We start from the raw sequence: 27,177 nt of genomic DNA on the forward strand, positions 1-27,177 counted from the left end.
CCAGATGCTGTTGCGCAATTTCCCCTCCCCCTCAAAGCCTCTCTGCCCCAGGCTCCAAGGGGGAAATGCCTCCCTCTCAGCCGCGGCAACACCCTCTCCAGCCCCACCCGAGGCAGGCGCTCTCCCCACCCAGAGCGGATGACCTCAGCCCACCTGTTTCTGGTTATGGAAAGGCCAGCTGCAGCCACGCTCCAACGCAAGGACAACAACGGCTTCGTGCCCTTTTCGCCCACCTCATCCTGCCCTCCACGAGGCATTCAACCCATGAACTATGAAGTCCATGACTATCACCGACATCTACAGCCACCCATTAAACCCAAGACGCAATCTTAGGCCCTCGTGGTGCAGGCAACAAGCCCTGAGTTCTTGAGTGGGAAACTTTTGGGGAACAAAGCAGTCTTCTTCAAGACACACAAAAGGAATAAACACATTTTAAAACAGAGAGATGGATGAAGGGATGCATTTCAATCTGAATGGGCATGAGTTTTCCAGTTGCAGACACTGCAAGTTCAACTATGATTCTCTCCATTTAGCTTTCTTTCTTGAAGACCCAGACCATGATGAGGTAACCCAGCTTAGGCAAGCAAGCCACCGTCCCAGACCTGGCCCCATCCTCTGGCAGCCCAGGAGTGACTTCCCAAGCTTGCGCTCCAGGAAGGAGCCTGCTTTTCCCAAGATGCAGATTGGTTTGTTGTATCAGCTGACTGGCCGGCATGCCAAGGCTAAAGTGGGGTCTGCATCAGCCATCTTGCCCTGCCGCAAAAGCAGGCAAGGTCACAAACTGGCCGTCGGTCTCTGTGGTCCTGCATTTGAGCAGAGTCCCAACACCACTCCCCCCAAAAAAAGAATTGCCCAAGGAGCAACATGTCCCTTTCGTGGAAAGGCTAATTCAGGACTGCTTTCATGTACACAGCTTCAGGCTACTTCCTTAGACTGGGGGCGGGCGGAAATCCCAGCTGGGGTGCCAGGAACTCCAATTCAGTCCCTTTTCTGTCCACATACAGAAGGGGCTGTCAAGAGAAGCCTCAGGGCAGAGATGGGTGACTGGCAGCCTGTCTCTGCCTGGTCTCCTTGTCCAAGTGCCACAGGCTACCAGGTCCAGGTGCAAGGTGTATCCTAGCACTTGCATGCGCTGGAAGCAAAGCTGATTGTGCTTCCCTGTGCCACATGACACAACTCCTTCCTTCCTTCCTTCCTTCCTTCCTTCCTTCCTTCCTTCCTTCTTGCAATATTATTGCCTACCATGGCTCCAGGACCACCCTCAAGTCCGCAACTGGGGACAAACCTGCTGGAATCAACTTTCTGCTGCTTTCCAACAGCTGAGCTGCATGCTTTTCTCTACAATGACCGCTGTCCACCAAGCCTCCTGCCTAGTTCAATCACCCTCCGCCGAAGGACCACGAGAAGAAGCCGAGGGAGCCTGAGGTATGCAAGGCGAGGTCATCACAGCCCAAAAGGGCATTTGCCAGGAAACAAATCCTGTCACTGCAGCCGTGCAAAGCCTCCTTATTCCAAAGCAGGACAGGGGAGGATTAAAGAGGCCCCCGCAAATGCCAGAGGGGCATTAATTTATTGGGATCTATTTCTATACCGCCTTAAATTAATAACAGCTCTCATTAGTGCAGCTCAAGATGGATGAAAACCAAAACTAGCCAAAATAGGGGCAAGGGCAGCAGCAAGGGCATCATAGCAGCGGCATCGGTGCCCCAAGGCCTGAATATCTGAAAGCCAGCAATGTGGGCGCCAGAAGAATCCCAGGCATGACCGGGGGCAGCGATCAGGACTTCCAAGAGCTGGCCTCTGCCAAGGCTCCCCTTCTGATGGATTTTAAAGGCACCTCTCAAAATAGCCAACAGGCAGCAGCACCTTACCACAGTCTGGCCAGCCCAATGGCCCAGAATCGGGCACTGGGCACATTTCCCATCACATAAGCCAGGCTACGCAGCATCCCTGCTGCGGCAGGAAACTTGCACATTTGCCTCTCAATCGCTCACACGCTTAGCCTTGCATGCAGAAGACCCCAGCATTGGCATGGACAAAACGGAGGGGACAAACTGTGCAGTCCAAAGAGCAAAATGCCCCTCAGAGGAGGAGGAGGGCAAGCTCCTAAGAGTGAAGACTGTCAAATTAGCCAGAAGTGTGAGAAGCCGAGGAAAATGGCTGATCCGGCGGAGAAGAAGACAAGAGAGAGCAGTTCATGGGCAACTTTCCCAGAGCAGGCAACCCCCTCTCCCCTGACCCGGGCAGCAGCAGCAGCAGCAGCAGCGGCAGCAGCAACACTGGCCCTCCAGGCTGCTTGGAGGTAAAAAAATATATATGCTGCATGCAACACCAAGGAGATGAAGAGGGAGGGGAACTCAAACTCAGGAAGACGGGGAATGAAATGCAAGCACATCGCGCCTTAGATCCAAACATGTGCCGTCTCCAGCCCCCTTCCAGCGGCTCCACACTCCTCATCCCCATGGCCCGCATGAAGGAGACAAACTCAAAATGACACCCCCTCCCCCCAAAAAATCATTTCAGCAAACAAAATGGTTTAGAAGCAGCAGCAGCAGCAGCAGCAGCAGCAGCAGCAGCATTTGCATTAGACTGTACCTTCCGTGCAGTTGCGGCCTGCTTCATGGTTGCAGGAGAGAAGAGGCAGAGACAGAGAAGAGGAAGGCAGAGGGAGAGGGAGAGAGAAAGAGGCAGGCAGAATATTAGACCGTTCAATCACAACAATGCAGCACTCCCAAGCAGCACAGCCTGTCCAGGAGATCTTGCAAATGGCTGCAGCTCCGGCGTCTTCCCTCCGCTGTCCTCCGGCCCGGCAGCCCGGCCCCGGAGGCTCCTCTCAGACCTCGGGGCGATTACAGGGGCTGGGGAGCCCAGGAGCACCCCAGCAGCCAGCACCGTGGGCCGCACATCCTTTCGCCACTGGCCTCCAACCACCGCCCCGGCTGCTCATTACATCACCACTCCTGGATCATCCCCTCCCTCCCTCCCTCCCTCCCCCGAGTTCCTCGCAGGCAGGTCTCTGATCCAGACGCGCCGCTGCTGCGACTGCAGAACCGGAGACGGAGCCTTTTCTTCGGCAAAGTGAGACGAGGAGGGAAGAGAAAGGGATGCGCCTCTCAGGGACAGGCGAGGGGCTCCTTGTCACTTAGCAACGCCTTCGGCTCAGCTGTCTCCCCGGCTAATTAAAAGGCTTCTTGGTGCTTTCCTCCCTCTCCCTTCTCCCGGGAAAGCGAAGGGGCTGGGCTTAGTCTCCAAGCCCAGCAGAGTCCCGGGAGCTCCCTCCTCCTCCTCCGTTCCACAACTCGCTTCAGGGATCTCGCGGAGGACAGGATCTCATTCGCCAGGACTCGGGCACAACTGCACCCGCCACCCCGCTGTCATCAAAGGATTCATCAGTCAAGCCAAGTCCTTTGCAAACCATCGCAGGCAGAAAAAGAAAGGGGGCACACACACATGCAGCGCAGGAACACAGAATCCAATGTTTTTAGGAAGACACTACGTGACTTGAACCTGGAGCCATGGAGGAGTCCTGTCTGCTTGGGAGGAGGGTCCCATGCCATGGGCAAGTTGACCATCAGGGTCTCTAGGACACAGGAGAAGACGGACGCATCACAGATGCCTCTGGAGGACTGCGGAATATGTATGAAATATCGGGTGCCAAGGAAGCCTAGCCCTGATTTCAGCAGTTGTACTAACCTGAGCATCACAGAGTAGATGATCTCATGCTGAGAATGATTACGAACCAAACTAAATGACAGCTGTCACTCAGACACTTCACCACAGACAGAGGCCTGTGTTACTTGATGCTGCTCATGTCATAACGGGCTATAATGCAAACTTTAAAGGTGCTGACCTTTAAAGCCCTAAACGGCCTCGGTCCTGTATACCTGAGGGAGCGTCTCCACCCCCATCGTTCTGCCCGGACACTGAGGTCCAGATCCAAGGGCCTTCTGGCGGCTCCCTCGCTGTGAGAAGCAAAGTTACAGGGAGCCAGGCACAGGGCCTTCTTGGCAGTGGCGCCCACCCACCCTGTGGAATGCCCTCCCTTCAGATGTGAAGGAAATAAGCAGCTATATTATCTTTAAAAGATATCTGAAGGCATCCCTGTTTAGGGAAGTTTTTAATATTTAATGCTGCCTTGTTTTAACACTCGATTGGAAGCCGCCCAGAGTGGCTGGGAAAACTCAGCCAGATGGGCAGGGTATAAATAATAAATTCTTATTAATTATTATTATTACTTCTAGTGTTTTCCGTATGTTCCTCTCCGTTGCTCTTCTGGAAGCATCTCCAGGGCAAGCCTTCCTTTCCGCCTGCTCCATTTGTTCTCCATCTCACTAATGCCCAAGAAGCTTGTCCACAGGGATGCCTGCGCTCTGAACCTCTGAACCTCGTGTCACTACGTCAGGCAGGCTGGAGGTTCTCAGGAGGCCCAGAGTCTTTAGCATTTCCTTCCAGACTTAGCCACCTTTCTGCCTGACAGGGGGCTGGAGGTTCCCCATCCGGACTTTGGGATGTGTGAAAGGGACTGATGCTTCCAGATCAACTATGGGATTAAAGGCGGGAAAGCAGCAGAAATGACCAGAAGCCCAAAGAATTGGGCAGAAGTCTGGACTTGTGAACTTTTTCAGTGGCATAGTCACAAGACTATACAGGAGAGGAAGACCCTCTTTTGGTTTCAGGAATTTCCCTTGGTTCTCATACTTTCTCAAACTGGCCTTTTGCATAAAACGGAAAGAGAACTCAGAACCCTTCATTTTGCTGCCATGAATAAAAATTCTTCACAAAACTTTAGGAGGCTTTTCGGCAGCTATGAATAAAGACACCAAGCTCTTTCTTATTTGCCACTTGGTTTGCAAAGCGTCCATGTCGTCTTCCCAAAACAAGCTCAGCTTCAGGACCAACCTATCCATTCCTATCAGAGCCCACAATCACAGCGACTGGACTGAATGAGAACGGCAGCAGAAGCTTGTGAGCACTTGCCCCAAAGGTGAAATAGGACAATGCGGCCAGTAAGTCCAAACAAGGCAAAAAGTGCATACATTGGGAAGAAATGACATTTAGGATCTATCCTCTAAGAAGAAGAATGCCCATTTGCTGCAGTAGGAGATCTGCACTGGCTCACAGCTTGCCCTTGTGATCAGCCCAGAGGGGTTTGGGCAAGGTGGCTAGAGAAGCAGAGCCAAGCCAGGGTGCTGGCCACCCACAGGGAGTTTTCACCGTTAAGAACCATGGACAGCTATAGGCCAGCTCAGCCCCTCTTCCTTGGGGAGAGGACAGCTGCAACTGGCACAAGGGGCTGGGGAGTATTTGTGGCAAGCTGGCAGGAGCACTTCGTTGAAAATGCCTCCTCATCTCAACTACTGCCTGAGGAGCAGCTGCCCCAAAGACCGAACTTTGGGAGGATCGGAAGGGCTGCAGGTCAGTGCTGGAAGAACTGCTTGGTGTGCAGAATGTCCCAGGTTCAATCCTCAGCATTTCCTGGTAGGGCTGAGAGAGGCTACAGCATGGAGAAATCCTGGAGGGCCACTGCCAGTCAAGTGTGGACAGTACTGAGCTGGATGGATCAAGAGCAGCTTCCTGTGGTCCTGTCTCCTTCGTGGGAAAAGGCTGGGGCGGTGGGGGGGGGCTTCCAAGTGGGTGTACACAAGGCAGAGTTGTGGACTGCCTTTACTGCCAAGGCAGCTGGCTGGGGAAAGGGGCCAGGCCACAGGATCCCCACACTCTGCAGGGAGCTGGGCTTGGTGACCTGGAGCCACGAGAATGCTCAGCATCTCCCAGGTGAAAAGGCTACCGTGGCACCACGCACATGTGCGACTTCTGCTGAAGCTCATAGCCTGTGCCAGGAGCACCAGGATGCCAGAGGCTTCACTGAAGCCTTTTAAGCCGGCAGCATGTTTCCCCTGGAATCTACTCCAGGCCAGGTATCACAATGCTGTAAGCACAACGCTAACAGAAAGACCACATTGTATTCGACGAAGCTGCTCTGTTCACAGGACTTCCACTTACACAACGAAACTTTCCTTTCTCCTTGTCTCCCTGTGCATGCCCCCCCCCCAAATCTTTTCTTGGGTGTCCTCCCCACCCTCTGTAGCAGACCTGGGGAGGGGACAAGGCGAGGGAGGAGGAGAAGTTCTGTTGCTCAGAGAAAAGTCCTTGCACAAATGAGACTCTGCTGGATACAAGCCCTTTCCTCTTTCCTCTGCCCACCAACTGCCGGGCAAAGCAGCTCCCTTGACAAGCAAGATCCCTGACTCAAATGTGAGCTGCCAGCTCTGCCTCTTGCAGCGTGGCAATGAGGATGCCCTGGCAGAGCAGCCATTAAGGCGCCGGGAAGCTGCAATCAGTGCTGACCTGATAAAAGGAGCTCAGAAGAGCAGAGCTCTGCAAGATGACACCAAGTCCCAAAGGCCCTCGCAGGGCGCTGGAACAACAGGAGAGCACCCCAGAGAGGCCACTGCTGGCTGCATGGAGACAAGGCCCTTCGCTTTCAGCAGCCAACGGGGGGGGGGGGGCAAGCTGGGACAAAGAGGGAAACAGTCTGTACCAGCAAACTAAGGAAACAAAGCGCCCGGCAGAAGAGAAGCACACAGAGGGCTGCCTGAACACCAAGCCAGGCTACGTATCTCCATCCAGCACAGGGCAGAAACAACTCTCCACAGTCTCTTGCAAAAAAAGTTTTCTTCCCTACCTCCTGATACTTCTAACTGAGAGGTGCTGGGCACTGAGCCAGGGAGCTTCTGTGTGCAGAGAACGGCCCATTGCCCACTGAGTCAGGATCCCAACACTAAAAGGGCTATATGCGTTCTGCACATTTGGCCCAACTCAATCTTACAACCTGTACAGAGTTGCCTGTTTTATTTTTTATAATTCCATCCCCGCCCCTGCTGATCTCAGGTAAGAGCAAAGAGGTACATACGGCACCAGGGCCCCATTCCGAAGACCCAACACAGCCCCTTCTGGCTTCCCAAAATAACACCCTCCGGGTCCTGCACAAGCATCCCTGCGTCCCAGGGAACAGGCTCTCCTACCTAGGACAGCTACCACAGAGAGCTCACCGCTCACTGCCAGTCTGTTGGGGGGGGGGGAACAAGGTGATCGCCTGGATGCCAGAGTGCATTTCAGAGATAGCCCAACGGGGGACGAGGATGGTGGAAAAGCTTTTGGGTGCATAACTGGCCTCCTGCAACTCCACCAACTTGCACCCATCATTCACTGACCACCATCTTACCTAAGCAGGAGTTTCCCCCAGTCCAGTTTGGCGCTTCCTGTCTGCCCCCCAGTGGGAAGGGAGAGCATCAGATGCATTTTGGGAACAGAACCAGAGAATGCCACTGTGGTCAGAGACCCAGGAGAAGAGAAGCGATGTAAGGTTGCTGCTAGAAGGCCCATGAGGCTGTCCAAATGCTCTTTCTAGCATTCACTCAGCAGTCCTTCACTGCCCAGGCCCCGCCCTTGGTCCTTCAGCCTCACCTGCCGAGCACAGGGCTGAAGAGGGCCCTGCTGCGCTAGCCACTAGGCAGCCTGCCCTAGTGCTCTCTGTCACCAGGGAGAGGCCACCATGCCTAGAAGGCAGACACCAGGAGCAGAGAGGCTCCTTCCGGGTGGGGAGACAGATGGCAGGGCTGGGGGAGGGGAGGGTGAATAGGTTGGGGCAGGGAAGGAGGGAGGGGAGGGGGCTCCCTGGGGGCTCTCCCACTGGGACCACGGGGGCCATCTGTCACTAAAAAAGCACAGCCAGTAACCCGATTAGCAACGCAGAGCTGTGCTGCAAAGAGCCCCCTAATCTCATCAACTGAGATTTACCTGCTGCCACCTTTGGCTGCTCTGAACCCAGCTCTGTTTTTAAGAGACCGAAAGGGGGCAGAGAGAGATTTAAGCGCTCTGAAATGTCATGAGTGTACTTGGGGGCGGGGTGCCAGCTGGAGAAAGAACCTGCCCCCCACCCCCCGGGCCAAGGGACAAGGGGCAAGCAGCTTCAGGGACAAGACACAATGCAGCCCCATCTTCTCTTCTCTTCCAGGCTGCTGAGCCGTTTCATCATAAGGAAGGGGAGCCCCCCGGGACAAGAGGAGTCCCCCGGCACTGCCTTCCGACTCACAAGCAAGCCAGGCAAGCCAAGACCTGCCACCAGGAGCCCAAGAGAAAGGAGAGTCGCTCAGCTGGACATCCATTGCTCTCTGTGCACTCTGAAGGATGGGAGGGCAGGCAGAGCTGGGACCAGGCTGGGGTCTCATGCAAAGTGTTGGCAGCAAGGAGACGGTTCGGCAAGAAGAAGTAGCAGCAAGAGCACAAGCGAGAGAGGGAGGGAGGACAGAGCCCATGCAGGTCAGGAAGCCTGAGGCACATGCAACAGCAGCGGCGATGGCGGCAGCAGTGGAGGAAGAAAGGGATCCGTGCCAGAGTTGGAAAGAGGCCCTCAAAGCCAGGCCAGGAAAGGTTCTCCCACTCAGAGGTCATTTCCACCACACCCTCTGGAGGCCAAGGACAACCCACCTCTACTGAGAAGCCAAAAGGTAGGACTTCTCCCTCTGGGGTGCAAGGCTCAGAGCGCCTGCGGACCAAGGCACAGGGGACGGGGTCATTCCATGATCAGATCTCATTCACAACAATAATAACTGATGGTAGCAGGAGTACCTTAAAGCAGTCATGGGATTCAGGTTTCGACCACAAGGGCCACTTGGGCCTGGGGCAGAGGGTGTTGACCCTCCCCTCCCCCCCCTTTCATTTTCCAGATCTGACCCCCCCCCCAACACAGAAGCTGCCACTAGACTAATCATAGGAAGAATAAGCATGAAAAGCGGCAGCTTTGGGCTTTCTTGTTCTGATGTGTGTTTCTGCTGCACTTTCCTTGCTTATGCCTTGGGAAAAGCTGGTGCTTGAAGGCCAAGACCAGGGGCTGCACAAAGCCCCTCCCCATGTACCAGGAGGAGTGGGGCGGTCATTGTCCTTCTCTCCCAAAGGGGGAAGGGGCCCTTCCTTGCTGCGACGAGTACCCTAGGGGTGGCTTATGTTAGGGAGAGCGAGAGGCAAGGTAAGTCAGCTCTGTGCTCTTCTCAAAGGCACACGGCTGCTATTTCTTGGCCAGGCCTGCTCATCCAGAATGCCAGCGGTGTGTCTTTGAGTTCAAGCTTTTCTGTGTCCTGCCAGAAACTAATAGGAGGGCAAGATGGAAAGGAAGCAATCAACAGCAGCTGTGCTAGTATGAGAACCCCCAGCCAGGCTCACCCGGGCAAAAAGCAGCTGGAGGCACCCTTTCGAAGTTTGTGGAGGTGAAGCTGGGGGGGGGGGCAAGGGAGCCCTGGAACAGCCTGGCTCAGGGGCCACCAACTGCCCAGCACCCAAGTCTTGGCTGATGTTATACTGATGCTTCTGGCTGATTTTGTTCTTGTACGTTGTATAGCGCCTCAATATATTCTGATTAAAGTGTGGCTTATAAATATGTGAATTATGTAAAGCAGTCGTTCACAATTTGCTAATTACTGAGGACCTCCTATTTTTCAAAAGCCAAGCCATGAACGCCCTAAGGTTGATAACTCTGCAAAGCAATTTTTTGAACAAAATGCAGGGTAGCCCCTAATAAGCAAAGGAGTTCAGGTATACTAAAAAAAACAGATTAGGGCTGCCTGAGATCTGGTTTTCAATACTGTGATCTAACAGTGGCTAAACATTGTGATATTCCAATATATCACCATGTCTGAATTTGGAGGTCAGGCGTGGGGATGAGGGAAGGAGCCGTCACGGAAATCAGGCAGGTGGGGGGAGAGGGAGCGGAGTCACCCCCGTCGCGGGGGGGGGGGGCACATTAAGTCACCATTAGCAGAGCAGCCAGCAGCGGCAGCCAGAGAAGATGCACATCCACTGTGACTGCTGCTGCTTTCCTGCTGAGAAAAGCTGCTCCGCCTGAGTGCCAGGGGAAAGTAGTGCCACGGTGCCTTGAAGTGAGGGCAATCAGATGCCCTGGTCTCCCTCAGTGTGAGGGGAGGCAGCTCAGATCAGCAGCGTTATCGGCCGAGATCATCGTGCAATGTCAGCGGTGCCTTGAAATCAGCTGCCCTGCTCTCCCTTGAGTGAGGAGCAATATACAGTGGTACCTCGGGTTAAGTACTTAATTCGTTCCGGAGGTCCGTACTTAACCTGAAACTGTTCTTAACCTGAAGCACCACTTTAGCTAATGGGGCCTCCTGCTGCTGCCGCGCTGCCGGAGCACGATTTCTGTTCTCATCCTGAAGCAAAGTTCTTAGCCTGAAGCACTATTTCTGGGTTAGTGGAGTCTGTAACCTGAAGCGTATGTAACCTGAAGCGTATGTAACCCAAGGTACCACTGCATTGCTGGGTACTGCCGGGTCAAAATCGTTATCGCGGTGTGATTTCAGAACCAATTTTGGCCAATGTGTTCAAAAACCATACAGCGCTAAAACAGACCATTAAATTTGTGATATTACCATGCAAAAATGACCCTTAAAAAAAGAGGCAAGGGATGGAGCCACGGACCCCCAATTAGGAACCACTGATGCAAAGCACTCAAAGCCAAGTCATCAGGCGCCAGCCAAGGGAGCAGACATGCAAGGAGGGCACATGCACTTGTGCACAACGGGGGGGGGGGGCACAGCAGCCCCTGCCGAAACGGTTTCATGCGCGGGTGGGACTCTGTCAAGAGAAAAAAGAGGCACCACCTTTTTAGGTTTCACTCCACGCTGCATGGAAAGAGGATAAAAGATTAGATGTTAGAAAGATACAGGCTGTTAAGCACCAACAGCAAGTGGGGACCAGAGAGCAGCCTGGTTGCTGCCACAGTGGGGAAAACCTCGCTCAGGGCAAGCATCTTGGTTAGGCTCAGTTCACCAGCACACACAACCCTCCTCCTCCTTCTCACAGCCTTGTTAGCCTCCAAGAGTTTAACCAAGACAGAAAAGCCAGCTTGAGAAACGAGGGTGGGGCTGGCCTTCCCCTCCTCGCACCCAGGTCCTGGGACAGCTTGGGCTCCGGAGGGAAGGTGATTCACACAGCAGTAGCAGAGGTGGGAGGGAAATTATATAATGCCACAACTCAGTCGTGGTGCTGATGCCTGGAAGCAGGACTTAACATTTCTATCCTGCCTTTCCATTAAAAGTAGGAAGGCAATAGGTGAAAAATCTCAACAGCAGACCAAACACAGGACAGTCCGAACCATGTTGACTTTGAAGTAAGCAATAGGGAATTCACTGAGGAAAGACTGATGAGCTTGCAAGCCCATTGAGGACTGCAGCCAGTTTGCTTCATGGAACAATTCTTGTACGGAAGGGCCCCACCGCAAAAGGAGAACGGGGTCTCCTCGCAGTCGGTTCCACTGGTGTCAGTTTGGAAACCCCAGAGAAAATGGTTGGGACACCCTGAACGACTGTTGAGCAAAAGACCATTCCCCTCGAAGAAAGAAACCAATTTCAAAATGGCCTCTTCTTCAGCCATGATTATCTACAATCAGAGAACTATTTGCAAGTCACTGAGATGAACATGATACCACAATGCAATACAAGCAGATAATGTAGTCTGTATAACCCTCAAAGGAGATACTCTCGCCAAACACCGTCCTTCCGCCCATTAGACAGCCAAGGACTCTTTTGCTACAGCAGCTCCCAAGATCTCCTGGCTCTGCTGACATCTAGTGGAGCAACAAACAGCAACTGCCCACAGCTCCCAAATTCAGCTTGGAACACAAGGGATGCAGGCAGACGCCCTTCTGGAAAGGACAGAGGAAAGTGGCCCCGAGACTCAAGTTCCTCATTCTTCTTAGAAAGAAGCCATGGGCACAGCCTTAGACTCAGGACTGGGAAGCAAAAAGAAGTCAAGGGAGGAGATCGGCTCTCCAAAACAGCAGAGGGTGGGCAAGTTTTATGGAAATGAGGATGTAGATGAAGTCAGTGAGGCCACAGCTGGGTGGATGGAAACTCAAGGTATGACCCGTTCCCTAATGAAGTTTTGAGCTGACATTATTAACATTACTGGCAGCTGACGTTATTACCGTGTCCGTACCCCTCTATAAAGTTTGGGGCTTGTGGCTAAGAAAATGTCATTTAAGGGGACGGGATGAACTCTAGGACAGGGCCACAGTCCCCAGCTTGAGTCCCTTAGAGCATCTCCTGGTATAACTGGGAAAGAGTCTTCCACGCTGGGAGATCCTGGAGAGAGTAAGTCCCCTCTTCCTCACCTTTTCTCCAAACTAAAAGGCGGTGGAGGGATTTCATCAGGGGGCACAACCTGGCCAGAGTGGTGAGCAATGTTGGGGGCAGAGGTCCAGATGGAGCTGAGGTGGCCAAGCTGTGCTGGCAGGAGGCCAGCGAGGAAAAGGTTGCAGAAGCCAGGGGGAGAGACGGCACCAGAGTTTTCAGTGAGCGAGTGGCTCCCGTGCCTTTGCGTTTGATGACGGACTGAATAGGCAGAATAAATGAGAAAGAAATTAAGAAATAAAGCCAGTTGCAGGTGAGATGGCAGCACTGCGAATGACAATGGAGAGTGAACAGAGAGAGAGAGAGAGAGAAATGAGAAATCCAGGACGTTAGTCACATTTATTTAACTAGATGACCACAAGATTTTTGGTTGCATGTGAAAAGTTAGGGAGGGGGGCAGTCAACTAAGTTTTACTCAGGGTAGACCCACTGAAAATTAATGAGCATGACTAACTGAGAGGTATTTTAATTTCAGAGGGTGTACTCCAAGTAAAGCTTAGCTGAATATCACCAAGCAACTAAGTTGGCTGGTTAACACAGGCTATTTTTGCGACTGCAGTGGGTATGTTAAAGTTGGCGGACACATTCAGATTATTCCATGATGTTTTTTATGTAAAAAGACTGGTGAGCCTCAACTGGGCAACTTAGGCCAGCCACGCAGGGGCAAATCCCAGCAGGCCATCTTGGAAATTGGAAAGGTTAGGACTGGGATGAGCATCTTCCTCCCCAACCCTCCCATCTCTTCCCACCCAATGTTTTAATAACTCAGAAACCAGGAAAGTGGGCACTGCAGGAAGAGCAGCCTCTGTTGTTGCTGCGGCCCAGCTGGTGCCATGTGAGAAGCGCCTGCAAAGGCCACGACCGCGAACCATCCGCTTCACGCTCCACGCTGCCGGCATCTGTTGGGGCAGGTGGTGCCTTTGGAAGCTCTTTGTTCACTGGGCACGGAAGCCCCCCCCCCCTGCAAGGCCAGCAGCAGGAAAAGCCTCCCTGCTCTAAAGAGCTGCCCAGAGGGGCTGGGGCAACCCAGACAGGTGGGTGGGGTCCAAATAATAAAATTACGATTATTCTTTATTCAAGAGAGCCAGGGAGTTTGGGAGGCAGCAGCACCAATTCAGGAGACACCCCCCTGCCTGCCTCCCCCCTGAGTCAGTCACTGCCCCCCACTCTGGCAGAGCTGCTCCTTTGGCATAACTCTGACCGCCACCTCGCCCCTATGCCTTCATCCTCCTCCCTTGTTCCTGGGGCTCAGCAAGGTGTGTGTGGGGGGGTGGTAATCTTCCCACTGAACCAGCACATAACATAGAAACTGAATGGGAAGGTTTGCAAAACTTAGGATGAAGCAAATGTTTGGCAACAGACACACTTCTGCCCCACATGAAGGGGAACCCAAGGAAAGGCATCACCAGCCAGCTAACTGCATATGTCCTCTCCATCGGCCTAGAGGAGAGGCAAGCAAGGGGCTGGACTTGGGTACTTCTGATCCCCACAGAGCGCAGGATCATGAGCAACATGAGTCAGCACTAGCTCACACCACCACAGCTCTTGGGTCCGTATCTCTGACTGCAGGCTGCTGCTGTGCTCCACTGTGGCCATGAGAGCATCCTGGAGGAAAAGGAACCAGCAACTCAGCAAGCAGCTTGAACCAGCCTCGGACGGAGTCATTTGATCAGCCAACGTGGAAGTTGAGAGGGGTGCATGGTTCCGTGTTTAAGCCGGGACAACACCCCCACTCCCTGATCATGCAAGCCAACTCATCTCTGTGGCCTGGGCCAAGGTGTGATACTAGAGGGTGCAGCCTGGAACATCTTCCCAGCAAGGCGCCCTGGCCTGCACACTGCACGAGCAGCTCCAAGTCCAGGGGTCAGAACTAAGAAGCACGCCTAGGCCTTTTGTGACCCAGAGCGTGAGGAAGCCAGGAAGCCCGGTGGCTGTGAGAGACCCCTCGATTCAGTGCACAGGCAACAAATAAGCAAACCTCTGGACACGCAGCGTGACAAGCTTTGGTGCCCCTGGCCAACAGAGCTGGCTTGCTCCAGCAGACACCCATTTTCAGTCAGTGGTTGCAGGACTTTGCACTCCCATCCCCTTCTTTTTCGTTCACAAAGCAATTGCTGCCTTGGCAACGGGTGTGAGGTGTGCTCTGAGTCCCCCATCCCAGCCCTGCCCTTGCGCACATTGAGAGCTAAGCCACAAAACATTCAAGCAGAGCATACGTCTGTCATGTATGACCCAGGGGAGAATTCTGCACTGGAGGGGGATGGACCAGGCGGCCCTCAAGATCCATTCCAACAGTTCTATAATTCAATGAAGTCTCAAGCGTCTGGGCAAAATTCCGCCCCCCTTCAAACCAAAAGTTAGACGTGGATGGAATGAACTGTTCACCCATCCCAAGAACAAAGTACTCACCAGCTTGCTGGCTTTGGGACCTTCCGAAGAATCTGGAGGAGACGAGAAAAGGAAAAGAAGCAAAGCACTCAGAAGAGACTCTGGAAAATGGATTACTCTCCCCGCACCTGTCAAGGCATCAGCAGCAAGTTCCTAAGGGAGGATCTGGATTCCTGAATTTCACCAGGAAGGCAGCTCCCATTTTATAGCCTTCAGCTCATTTGTGAGGCAGAGGGGGAAACTCAGGTTCCAAGCACACGCAAACCAGGGTCCACTGAGGCAACAAAGTTAATAATAATGATAATAATGATAATAATGATATTATTATTATTATTATTATTATTATTATTATTATTAAAGGTAAAGGGACCCCTGACCATTAGGTCCAGTCGTGACCGACTCTGGGGTTGTGGCACTCATCTCGCTTTACTGGCCGAGGGAGCCGGCGCACAGCTTCCGGGTCATGTGGCCAGCATGACTAAGCCACTTCTGGAGAACCAGAGCAGCGCATGGAAACGCCATTTACCTTGCCGCTGGAGCGGTACCTATTTATCTACTTGCACTAGTGTGCTTTCGAATTGCTAGGTTGGCAGGAGCAGGGACTGAGCAACGGGAGCTCACCCCGTCGCGGGGATTTGAACCGCCGACCTTCTGATCGGCAAACCCTAGGCTCTGTGGCTTAACCCACAGTGCCACCCGCGTCCCTAATAATAATAATAATAGCTGCTATTAAACTTCATGAACCCCACAATAACTAATAAAGCACACCCAGTATCCTTCACACGGTTTGTGATGTCCTCTCTCTGCACAGCAATGAGCCTGGCAAGTCCCCTTTCATTCCTCATACCGTCCTCTACTTAATGCGTATCGGTCATTTGCCGCTTGTCTTTGCTGGATGTGTTCTGTGATACCGGTTGCCTTATTGCGAATGTTAAAAGCTACTTTGGAGATGATATGATGCTTTAATGGCGAACTCAGCTGGCCCTCGCCAATCATTTTGAAGGCGAAACAGGGCCACCCACAAAGAAAACAAAAGGTTTTAGCCTACTAGGAGGAACCCCCAGATACAGATCAAGTACCCCAAAGAAGCAAAACAGAATGCTTAAAAAAGAAGCAGGCTGCTCACTGCAGATGCGCGCAGTCAAACCGCCTCACTGTTGGTGATGTTAATGGTACTGTGGACTTGTGGAGAAGGGACACAGAGCTGGAGTGCAGGGTTTCTAGCAAATCAGCCAGCCAGCCCTGGCATGCCCTCCCAGGGAGAGAGGGGTAGAGGGCGCTGCAAATCTCAGACCAATTTACCCAGCATGGGACACACCAGCCCATGTCCCTCCAGGGTTATAGGGAGCTCTGAGCTCTGCTGTAGCCTGAATGCTAAGGAAGCCAGAGGCTCCTGAAAAAGAGAGAGAGAGAGCTACAGCCAAGCAGAGCCCAGCACGTCCTTTCCATCTGTTTCACGCCTGCACCAAACGCTGCAGCAGCCACCAGTTTCCATGGAAACCCTCTGGCAAAAAGCCATGCTGCTCAGAGCTCCACGGAGAAAACATTACGGCCAAGTCCAGAAACTTTGACGCTTCTCACCTGCCGGCCTCACTCTGGCATCCCAACCTTATAAGACTAACCCGGCCACTTCCTGCATCCTATGCCCTGGTCCTTAACCCAGGACAATCGTCACCTCCCTTCTCTGTCTGGTGAAGCCGGCTGCTTTCTCTTTCCCCTCTCATCTCCACCTGCCTATCTGGCTTCACTGACCCTATGGGATCCTCTCTCCACACTCTCTTTAAGCTGCCTGCTGTTCAAATTCAGCTGCCAGAGTAAACAAGGTGCTCTAGCAGGAACCTTGCAAAATCCTGCTTGTCCCTACTATATTTACATGAACAGGCTAGTCAAGGATCAGTGAAGTCCCTACCTCTCTTAGGGACCTTCGAAGCGGAAGACTCCGGCGTCTCCGGGGACGTTGTTTCTGCGCCATCGTCAAAAACCTGGATCTGATCAGATTTAACATTTTATATAGATTATTTATTGAAATACTGTTAGGTCACATTTCAGGGTAAGCAGCCTCAGCGAGGCAGCTTACAATATATTAAATGCAAAGTGACAAACATACAATAAAATCAAAACGCTGGTTTTAAAACATGGATTGGAAGCAGATAAAATCATATCATTACAGCTCAGGTTAAAATAATTGCAACAGCAGCATCATAAATCCATTAAAAAAGGAAGTTGAATTGGATGGTTTGTCAAAAACCAGAACTGACAGGACCTCTCACACTTCAGTAAGTGAAGAGTTTTATTGATTTTTATTTGAAGATTTATTTGAAGTCTTTAAGAGTAAATAACCTCAAGGTGGCGCCTAATATAAAAACACTAATAATACACACAGATATATTACACAGCTCAAACAAGCAAATAGCTGAGCGTTACATAAATACCACCCGTACTAAGAGCATCAAAGCCCAAAAAGTATACCCCTTGGAAACAAAGGCAGCAAGAAACACTGGTTTTTGAGATCTTTCTGAAAAGCCTGCAGTGCTGCTGTCACAAGGTTCTGGTCCCCAAGATGTGTGGGTTCAAATCTAGTTATGGACTTGGTTAGTGGCCCCCTGGAACCCAGTTGCTGCTTTCTAAAACAAAACCAATATGCCTGGGTTTTACAGACATGCTCTTGGTCAGAAGATCTAAGTTCAGTTGGGGTTCTTCATCTAAAACACACACACCCTTTAGCACCCCAGAACTGCCTGAGGAAAAAGGCTTGAGAATAAAATAGCCACCATGCCTGATGCAACAGCGCAGCTCCCCCATCTCTCGGGGGCCCCTGTCTACTGGCAGCAGAGAGGAAACACCTCCCAATTTACACCCATTGCTTCCCCCTTCCTGGGCTGCTGAAAGATTTTAACAGTCTTCCATGCCCAGTGGCTCCCTGCCCTGCATGTACATCAAGCATACATGACCTGTAGCCCTGTTTAGGGAAGCTTTTAATGTTTGATGTATTACTGTATTTTAATATTTGGTTGGAAGCCGCCCAGAGTGGCTGGGGAAGCCCGGCCAGATGGGTGGGGTATAAGTAATAAATGATGATGATGATGATGACGACTGGTGGATTCTCTTCCCTCGGTCAACACCAGCACCACTCCAGAATTTTACAGATATAAGAATGGGAATTATTCCTTCTGAAATTTGTCCTCTACTGAGCCCTGAATCTTATAAGTTTAGGATTTCCCTTTAAGACTGTCTGGTATACTCTTTAGGGAGCAAACTCTTGTGGTTGGTTTTCCCTTTCTACTGCTACATATCTGACTTTCCCTTATCCTAGTCAGTGGCGTAGCGTGGGGGGTGCAGGGGGGGCCGGCCGCACCGGGCGCAACATCTGGGGGTTAGGGAAATCCACGGGTTAGGGGGCGCAAATCCACGGGTTAGGGGGCGCAAATTACTTGCCTTGCCCCGGGTGCTGATAACCCACGCTACGCCACTGTCCCTAGTCTTAATAGTTTGGAACTCTGGGTTTGGCTACATAATTTGGGCATCACAAAGATTCTCCCTTTGTGTGCCAGGCAGCTTTTTTTCTGTGCTGGCAACACCCTTTGAGCAAGGGGAGTGGAAGGGGAAAAACTCCCTCCATGATTACTGAGGAGTGAGTTGGCTATTTCCCCAAGTTGAATATTAACCCACCGCTCTTGGGAGACCCTCTCATTCAGGAGCAAAGGGGCACGGAGAGGCGGAGGCAGCAATGAGGAAGGGGAAGGGTTTCAGGCTGGCCCCTCCCTTGGTTCAACCTGCTAGTGCTGACCCCCTCCTGCAAGTGCAGCAAGGGTAGTCCTTATCCAAGGACTGAAGACCTTGGATAAGTCATGTAGTTCAGCCCTGCACAGTGGGGTAACTCCCTCCCCCCATCTCTTGCCAAAACACACAGAGCAGGGGACACCACAAAGGCCTGGCCAACTGCCCCAGCCTTCCTGTTCACCCTCACTGGTTAATTCGTGCCCAAGAGCATGTGCAGATTATGTCACGAGAGGCAGCTTCCAAATAGATACCCAGCATGTGGTTCACCCTGTGCAACCGGTCAACTTGACCACTAACTGGGGCAGGGAGGAATGCGGAGGAGGGAGCAGCCCAACCCGGCCAGAGCCACATCTTTCTGCCTCTTCACTTCCCATCACCAGGAAGAAGCTGGACCTGAAGCAGCAGCAGCAGCAGCAACCAGCTCCAGCTGCCAACAAGATTGCCATAGCAACAGATCTGTCAAGCAGCACCAGAAAATTCAGGGAGGAAATGAGAGAGAGGAAGCCCAGCAGCCAGGGCTCCTCCAGAAGGAAGGCCCAACTGCTCCAGGCAGAGGGTTTGGGTACAACTAAGGGCAGGAGAGCAGGTGCCTCAAGGAGACCATCTTATGGGCACGAGCTGCAATGGGGGGATCGGGCCCCACATCACTTGCCATCTGGGTTTCCCAGCTCAAGCACAAAACCATCTTGGGCTACCAGGACTGAAGTCAACCAGGACCAGACAGCACTGGGACAGAATCCTTAACACATACGCCAAGGCCAGGAGAATAGAGGAGCCAGGTTACCTCAAGCTCCCTAACTATGAACCCCCCACCCCCACCCCATCTGACCTGTGGGGGCATCAGGACTTTGCAGCAAGTGCCATGGCCATGCCCCACTCTGCTCACTTCCTTGAGAGGAAGGAAGGGCGTGCATGACAGAGCCAGCAGAATTAATCTGAGCTTGAAAAGCACATGGCGTTAAAATAGCAGGGAAGAATAACATTACAGTGGTACCCCACAAGACGAATGCCTCGCAAGACGAAAAACTCGCTAGACGAAAGAGTTTTCTGTCTTTTGAGGTGCTTCACAAGACAAATTTCCCTATGGGCTTGCTTCGCAAGACGAAACGTCTTGCGAGTTCTTGCGAGTTTTTTTCCCTCCCCCCCCCTTTTTCTAAGCCGCTAAGCGGCTAATAGCCGTGCTTCGCAAGACCAAAAAACCGCAAGACGAAGAGACTTGCGGAACGGATTAATTTCGTCTTGCGAGGCACCACTGTACTCTAAGTTCTGCTCTAGATAACCACCCTTAGTGCCTCAGGACCAAGGGGGCAGTGAGTGGGGTGGGAAGGGGTGGGCTTCAGAGGCTTTGTGGGCACCAAGGGAAGACCTGAAGGGCACCAAGTTGGTGCCTCCTATTTTAGGAGACTCACGAGGGGACCAGAAAGGGTAAAACCGCAGCTGATGCTTGGAAACGGCTGGTGCACCTTACGGGGGGGGGGGGGGGAGAGAGAGACACTCTCCCTATCAAGCGTGTTGAGCAGAACTTCTTTCCTGACCGACACAAGCGCTGACTGATATCGGTAACACCCAGCCTTGCCGCTCAGGAGGAAGCTTACCTGCGATTGTCGCACAAAGATGCCGTGGTTCTCCTCGCAGGTGAAGTACTTTCTGCCCTGCACCATGCCATCGTTCTTGCCCTTGGCTTCGTCCAGGATGACGCCCACCCACTTCCCGGTGGCAAAGAGCGTGGCGCCCACATAGGCCACCGTCCCACGGTACCCTTTCCCGATGACCTCCACCCGAGAGCCCACTTTCAGGGGCTTGCCGCTCACTTCCACGCTCATCCTGGCGCTGGCACTCGACGCCTGGGGAAAGAAACAGGGAGAAGCCAAGGGTCAGTTGACAACCGCAACGAGGCAAATCTAGGCAAATCTGGACCCAAAGCATTGTTCAGTGCCACAAAGGAGATATCCTCCTCCTCTCTACACACGCGAAGACACGGCGGCGGTGAACAAAGGAGGCTGGTCACAGAGTTTCTTCATAGATTTGAAATAAACGTTGAAGAGGGCAAAGGGCTGCTTAGTGGAGTCTCTTACAGTAGGACAAGAAACAAGGGAGATGAGCTGCTGGAAAAGAGATCCAGGCAAATATGGGGGAGGACTTCTGGAATCCTCCAGAGTGGGATGTGCTGCAAAGGGGAGCTGTGCAATCTGGCTCCTTTCAAGAGAAGACTGCACGGGCGTGGACCCTCTCCCCCCCCCATATTTTTTCTTTAAAAGCCTCAAGTAGAAGGGGGCCTGCCACATGAGTCTGCTGAATGCTTCTGGTTCTATGGAAGCTGACTGACTGGAGGCCCAAAAGAAACCCAGAGGAGTTAAATGGAGGCAATTGCAAGAATCTTTTCCAAGCCCCTTCAAATCGCTTCCAACTTCTGCCAGAGCAAAACGAAGATGGGAAGCGGCCTCTCAGCAACGCATGGTCCTTTCGCTAGAAATGCACCAAGCGGCAGCATTTGGCCCAGTCCCTCTCTCTTTGGGAACCAGAGCATTCCAAGAACTGCTGCAAGCCGCCCTCTCTCTGGGCTGCAGCGCTGACATATTTCAGAAAATTTATACACCGCTTGATGGGAGAAAACCTCAAAGCAGCTTACAAAAAAGAGAAAACAATGAAATCATCAATAAAGCAATTTAAAATCTACAATATAAGGCTTGACTAAACAAAAATGTTTTCAGCAAGTGCTGAAAAGAGAAGAGCAAAGGTGGCTTCCTGATATCAACAGGCAGGGAGTTCCAAAGTGCAGGTGCTGCCACACTAAGAGACCCATTTCCTACAACTGTGGAATGGGCATTATGTGGCACCGATAACAGTGCCAGTTCCGCAGATCAAAGCAGTTGAGTTGGCATATATAGGGGGCAAGGTGATCTTGCAGGTAAACTGGTCCCAAATTGTTAAGGGCTTTATATACAAATAGAAACACCCTGAACTGGCCCGGGAGGAAACTGGCAACTAATCTCTTGCCTTTTAAGGCTTTCTGCCACCTGAAGAATATCCTTCTCCTCCTCCAGTAATGCTACCTGCAGGATGAGAAGTGGCCCCTCCAGGCAAAAAGGCTCCGTCTGGGATATGAAAGGCTCTGCGGATCTGCAGTCTTTAAGAGACCAAGTGCCTGGATGTGTGTCTTCCTCTCCCTCCTGCTGGGAAACATCTACAGCTTTGGCTGTCCATCAGTACTGTTCTGAAGTCTAGACTATGTGCAACCAACCTGTTTTGCCAGCATGGAACCCTATTGGGGACGGTGTGTTCACAATGAAAGTACAGCAAGTCTGAAGAGGGAACTATCACCTGCGCCACCACCCCACGGAACAGATTAACAGCACACAGCCAGGAATCCCAGGGCTTGACATCTGGGCGCAGATCTTGTAACAGCCTCACTCCCTTCCCAGTCCACTCCCCTTGTATATTACAGGGGACGCTCAGGTTGCAAACATGATCCGTGCAGAATGCACATTCACAACCCGAGTCTGCACACGCGCGGGTTGCGATTCGGTGCTTCTGCGCATGCGCAACCGCCGAGACCCGGAAGTAACCCATTCCAGTACTTCCGGGTTTCGGCGGTCCGTAACTCAAAAAAACACAACCTGAAGTGGCTGTAACCTGAGGTATGACTGTATTAAGAAAAAACACCTTTTAATCAAATCCTCCTAGATGTGCTTCTTCCCAGAATCACAGGAAGGTGTTTTGTTCTAATGCATGCAGTGTGTGGTTACCGCAGCTCAACAAATCCACTGGAAAAACTGCCATAGGACCAGCCCTGAATCCACACGCCGGAACAACCCACAGAGATAGCTCAGCCACCGAGAACAGAGCTGACCTGTCCTTGCACATCTCTTCCACAACTATTGCCTCTGCAACTGCAATTCTAGTCATACCCAGTTGCTCAGCTTGCTGGCCAAGGCTCGGTGGCCCAGCCTGCCCGATTCCTGGTCAACGTGACTATACAAGAGTGCCATGGTCACATTGCACTTGGAAAAGAAGCCAGAGATCCTGGGCCAACAGTTAGAAGTATTGCACCTAGGACTCTTTATGAAGCACCAAAATGCAAGCTGAAGTTTTTGCAACAGACATGGAAACGGACATGTGAAGTCAGCCAGTCAGGGCTGTGATGGGAAGCCCTGTTTGCCTGTTAAGGAAGGCCTGGTCGCCTCCCAGAACAGCCGCCCCCAACAGTTTCACCTCCAATAGGCCACCTCTGACAAGACGCAGGCTTTCTGGTTTGCCTCCCTTCCTAGGAAAACTGCTGATGGGTTAAATTCACAGTCGGCCTGAGAAATGCAGGGACAGACCTGCAAATGACTCCGTCTACGGCACCAGGAGGCTTCCTGCACTAAATGGGAGCAATGCAAGGACGGCACCCAAACGATGGAAAACAAGACCAAGTGAAGGCGGGCTTTTAAAAAAAACCTCTTCACAGATGAATTAGAATTTTATGCTTTTTAAGGGTGGGTTGCAGAAAAGAGAACACCACTTACAGAATGTTTTGGAAGACGATGCGTGTAAAATAACAAACTTGGTGGGGAGGGGAAACTTGTTGAAACTTGTTTTTAAAATGCAGCAATGCAGCTGCCCTGTTAAAGGCTCACTTCCAAACTCCAGGTTCGTGAGCTGAAAGCTTGAAAAAGCAAGAAATTAGTCCACTTAAAATCAATAACTACTTTCCCGAGGCAGACAGCTGCAGACATATGCCCCACACCAGACCCCAAGAGGGGAGGGACACAGCTGTTCTCCCTCCTTAAAATAAAGGACGGGGGGGGGGGTTTCTGCGGAGTGATGGGCCTGGCAGCAGCTTGGCTAAGGTGGGAATTCAATTGCACCAGGGCAGGGAGACATGCTCTTCCCACCAGGAAGTGATGGAAGGCACACTTAAAGGATTAAATGCTGGGCAGGAGAAAGAAAAAGCCACCCTCTCTTTACAGGCTCAAACAAAGAGGGGAGAAGGGCCTTTCTTGCCTTTTAAGTGAATTCCAATAATAATAATAATAATAATAATAATAATAATAATAATAATACTTTATTATTTATACCCCGCCCATCTGGCTGGGCTTCCCCAGCCACTCTGGGCGGCTTCCAAAAGAATACTAAAATACTGTGAAACATCCAACATTAAAAGCTTCCCTAAAGAGGGCTGCCTTCAGATGTCTTCTAAAAGTCTGGTAGTTGTTGTTCTCTTTGACATCTGGTGGGAGGGAGTTCCACAGGGCAGGCGCCACTACCGAGAAGGCCCTCTGCCTGGTTCCCTGTATCCTCACTTCTTGCAGTGAGGGAATCGCCAGAAGGCCCTCGGCGCTGGACCTCAGTGTCCAGGCAGAACGATGGGGGTGGAGATGCTCCTTCAGGTATACAGGACCGAGGCCATTTAGGGCTTTAAAGGTCAACACCACCACTTTGAATTGTGTTCTCTGCTCACCAGGAGGACACTTAGTTCCAGGGCACGCAGCACCACCTGTACCTGTACCGGAATTGTTTTAAGACGCTGTTATTGTTTTATCTTTTGGGCTTGGCGCTGTGGGCTCCTTTGGGAGAAGCTTGGAATATACATTTATTTATTTTATTCAACAAAGTGTATATGCTGCTTGATTGAAAGAAAACCACAAATATGAAATAAAACATTGAAACCATCTGTAAAAACAGTCTATTCCAAAGAAGATTGAAATTCATCAGTAGCTAAAAAGAGATTAAATACATGCCATAACAGCAGCACCGCCAGCACCCTGGGCGTTCTAGCCAAGGAATGCCATCATCCCTGCAGCCGAGTGAGTGAGATGCCATTGGTCCCTTCACTATCGGCTATGGGCAAGGCATCCTTTGCCTGAGCTTCCTAAAGAAGTTAGGTACCTGGCTATGGTGACACATACATGCCTTAGCTGCCTCGTGGCTGATCTACCGCTGATCTTCGTGCCTGGGGCTGCTTTTGAGAAGGTTCTGTAAACTTCAGCTTTGCCAGGATGCTATGGCAAAGCTTTCTGTTTTGGGGAGCATCTCACTCTCTGACCAAACAGCCTCGCTGGCTTCCTTCTGGTTTCCAGGCCCAATTCCACGAATCTGCTTGGAAAGAGGATGCTGCCTTTTCACACTTTCACTCTTCTTTGCTCTTTAAGCTCTTCCCACCAGTGGGTGAGCTGTGTCTGGTTGAGACGCTGAAGAGGTCCTGTGCTATGGAACTGTTCCCACGGAGGCCTGTCCTGATGCTTCTCCATCACAGGAGCAGGAATTCAGCCGGGCAATCTGCTAAGTTTTAATTTCCCTGGCATTTTAGTCTGCACTGCTTTGTCCTCCGTATTTGCCATTAATTATTACAAGAAAGAAGATTCTGGCTTAACATCAGGAAGAACCTTCTGACAGTATTAGCTCTTCAGCAGTGGTACAGACTCCCTCAGAAGGTGGTACGGACTCTCCTTCCTTGAAGGCTTTTAAGCAGAGGCTGGATGGCCATCTGTCACGGATGGTTTAGCTGCTATTCCTGCATTGCAGGGGGTCAGACTAGATGACCCCTGGGGTGCCTTCCATCACTACAGTTCTATGATAACTGTATTTTATTACAAGCCCCCTTGAGGATTTTAAATTGAAAAGTAATTAATAACAAAATGAGCAATACATTTTGGCAGAATACAGCTCAGGAGACAAAGAAAAGTAAAATATCTGAGCTCTGCAGAAGCAGCTGTGCCTGTGAGAAACAGGAGCGAGCCAGCAAACTATGGCTGCTGCTTCCGCCAGTGGGCTGTGGGGCTCCTGGAATAACAGGGAGCAGCTTCTGCCCAATGGGGCCAGGGGAGGATCCTGGGAACACAAGACTGAAGAGCAGCTTTTGCAGCTCTCTCACAAGGATGCCTTTTACTCCACCAGCCACTAGTAGCAGCAGAAAACAAGCAGGTTCCAGAAAGGAGGATAATCCAGAAGGAAGGAGGAAAACCAAGAGAGAAAAACCCTCAAGGCAGCCCAGCAGAGGCGAGGGCAAGGCAAGGAGAGACAGCAGAAACCCACTTCCACATTCAGACGGACAAAATGACTTGGACCTACTCGGTGAATATTATTCAGGTATCATTTTGGATGAAGCGATCCTAGCATCTGCCCAACTTGAAGAGCTGCGTGGGAGGGTGAACAAGCTGTTAGACTCCATCAGCATGTCTAAAGATGCCCCAGAAATTACGCAGGTGTATTAGGAGGCCGGGCACCATGAGCTGCACAGGAGGTAGGGAACTCAATTCGGGAACCCACATTAACGTGTCTAGAGAAAACACAAGGATGCCACAGAGCACATGGCAGAGGATACAGTAAGGTGCCCTCCAGCAGTGGGAATGAGAGAGGGGTTCAGCAGAACTGCCAATCACAGGACCTGCCACCTACCACAGAATGAGAGCAGCATCCCTCAGATGAGCCAGAGAACCTGTCACCGGCCTGCCTGTTCACAGCAGGGTGGGCGGAATTTAGAAGGGAACAGCCACGACCCCAGCCTGGGCTCTAGGTCCCCTCTACCTGGCAAGCTGCACTCATGTTTTCAATGAACAGAGTCTTCTCACTGGTTGCCCTGGTTTAAAGGAATGAGCTCCTGGAGGAGGCATGTTCAGGGCTCTCCCTCCTGGGCTTTTTAGGCACCTCTCTCGGGCTCACTTGTTCACAACAGCCTTTGGGCAGATGGCAGAAAGCTATTTCTTTTTATTTAAATCATCTCTATGCCGCTTCAGTTTACAACCCATCATTAATAAACAGGATGTTGCAAGCACTATAGGTACAAATGCAATAATAAGCTATATTTAAAGCAGCATGATTAACAGAAAAACATGATAATCTCTCAAAGAAAAACATGACAAATGAAAATCAGGTACAAAAATACAATAGAAACTCCATATATAAAGATCACTAACAAAAGAAATTCAGTACAACCTAAGTTGCACCAACAGCTCCTTTCCCCCCAAAAGTCCTCTATAACATGTTTTATGCTGCCATACTTGCTATTTAACTTTCAGAGGGATTTAAGCTTCTTGCATTTTTAATATATATGTTTAATCTCATCCTAGCCTTTTCCACAAGTGTTCAAGGCAACGGAACCCTTGTGAAAAAGACAGAAAGTCCTTATATAAACACATAAAAATGAGTGGGACTTCAGTGTCGCTCTGTGAAACTGAAATCTGGAAGATTCTGAGCTTCTCTTGGCAAAATCCTGATGCCTGACTCACAGCGAGGGCCCCTGTCCTTGGCTGCAGAAGCTCCCTGCCTTCTCCACTTCAGAACAGGGTTCGTTCTCTAGGGCTGTCAATGCAGACACTTCCCCCAACATGCAAATCACATGAGTATTTCTGAAACACGCAGGCTCCAGCCTCTGCCACTAAAGTTCATTCTCACGGAAGACTGTGAAAAATAACCAACTGAGCATCGCCTGCTTTGCTTGAAGGTACTGTGCTGTAGCTGCCTTCTTGGTTCATTATCCCAGGCTTCCTTCTTCCTCACTCCCAGAAACTGGAGTTGGTTTCTGACACCACAAGAGCTCAAACACCAGAGGAGAAGGCTATTTGAGGCCTCCTCCAAGAGTCTCTTTGAAGTACAAATCCCAAGTCTGAGGAAGGCCTTCAGCCCCACAGCCTGCCCTGCCACCCAGCCCTCCAACAAGAAGAGCCAAGGATGCAGGATCTTAAGCATCTCCCGCCTCTAATTTAAGTCATGGACAGACTCATCTGGAAGGAGGAGGAGGAGAAGCAGCACAGCTCCCTTTGCACTAAGCCTCATTATCAACAGTCATGTAATACCAGAGAGCTGCCATCTTCCCTCCTCACCAAAG

General features: G+C 51.4%; 1 protein-coding gene across 9 annotated transcripts in view; it reads right to left on the reverse strand.

Moving 5' to 3' along the window:
- The window catches only part of DCTN1 (dynactin subunit 1), a 66,901-nt gene that overhangs the window by 24,362 nt on the left and 15,362 nt on the right, over window positions 1-27,177 (reverse strand). For 4 of the 9 annotated variants that reach the window (XM_081876666.1, XM_081876660.1, XM_081876662.1 and 1 more), the window contains exons 2-6: window positions 19,964-20,212; window positions 16,498-16,576; window positions 14,610-14,641; window positions 10,671-10,691; window positions 2,596-2,616 (exon numbers count right to left, since the gene is read on the reverse strand). In XM_081876666.1, the coding sequence (XP_081732792.1) occupies window positions 2,596-2,616; window positions 10,671-10,691; window positions 14,610-14,641; window positions 16,498-16,576; window positions 19,964-20,191 (381 nt within the window). In that variant the 5' untranslated portion in view covers window positions 20,192-20,212. The remainder of the gene's footprint in view (window positions 1-2,595; window positions 2,617-10,670; window positions 10,692-14,609; window positions 14,642-16,497; window positions 16,577-19,963; window positions 20,213-27,177) is intronic. The other 5 variants (XM_081876663.1, XM_081876661.1, XM_081876667.1 and 2 more) reach the window with 3 other exon arrangements.

The sequence above is a fragment of the Podarcis erhardii genome (genome assembly GCF_964252035.2).
Source record: "Podarcis erhardii genome assembly, chromosome: 9".
Taxonomy (NCBI): Eukaryota; Metazoa; Chordata; class Lepidosauria; order Squamata; family Lacertidae; genus Podarcis; species Podarcis erhardii.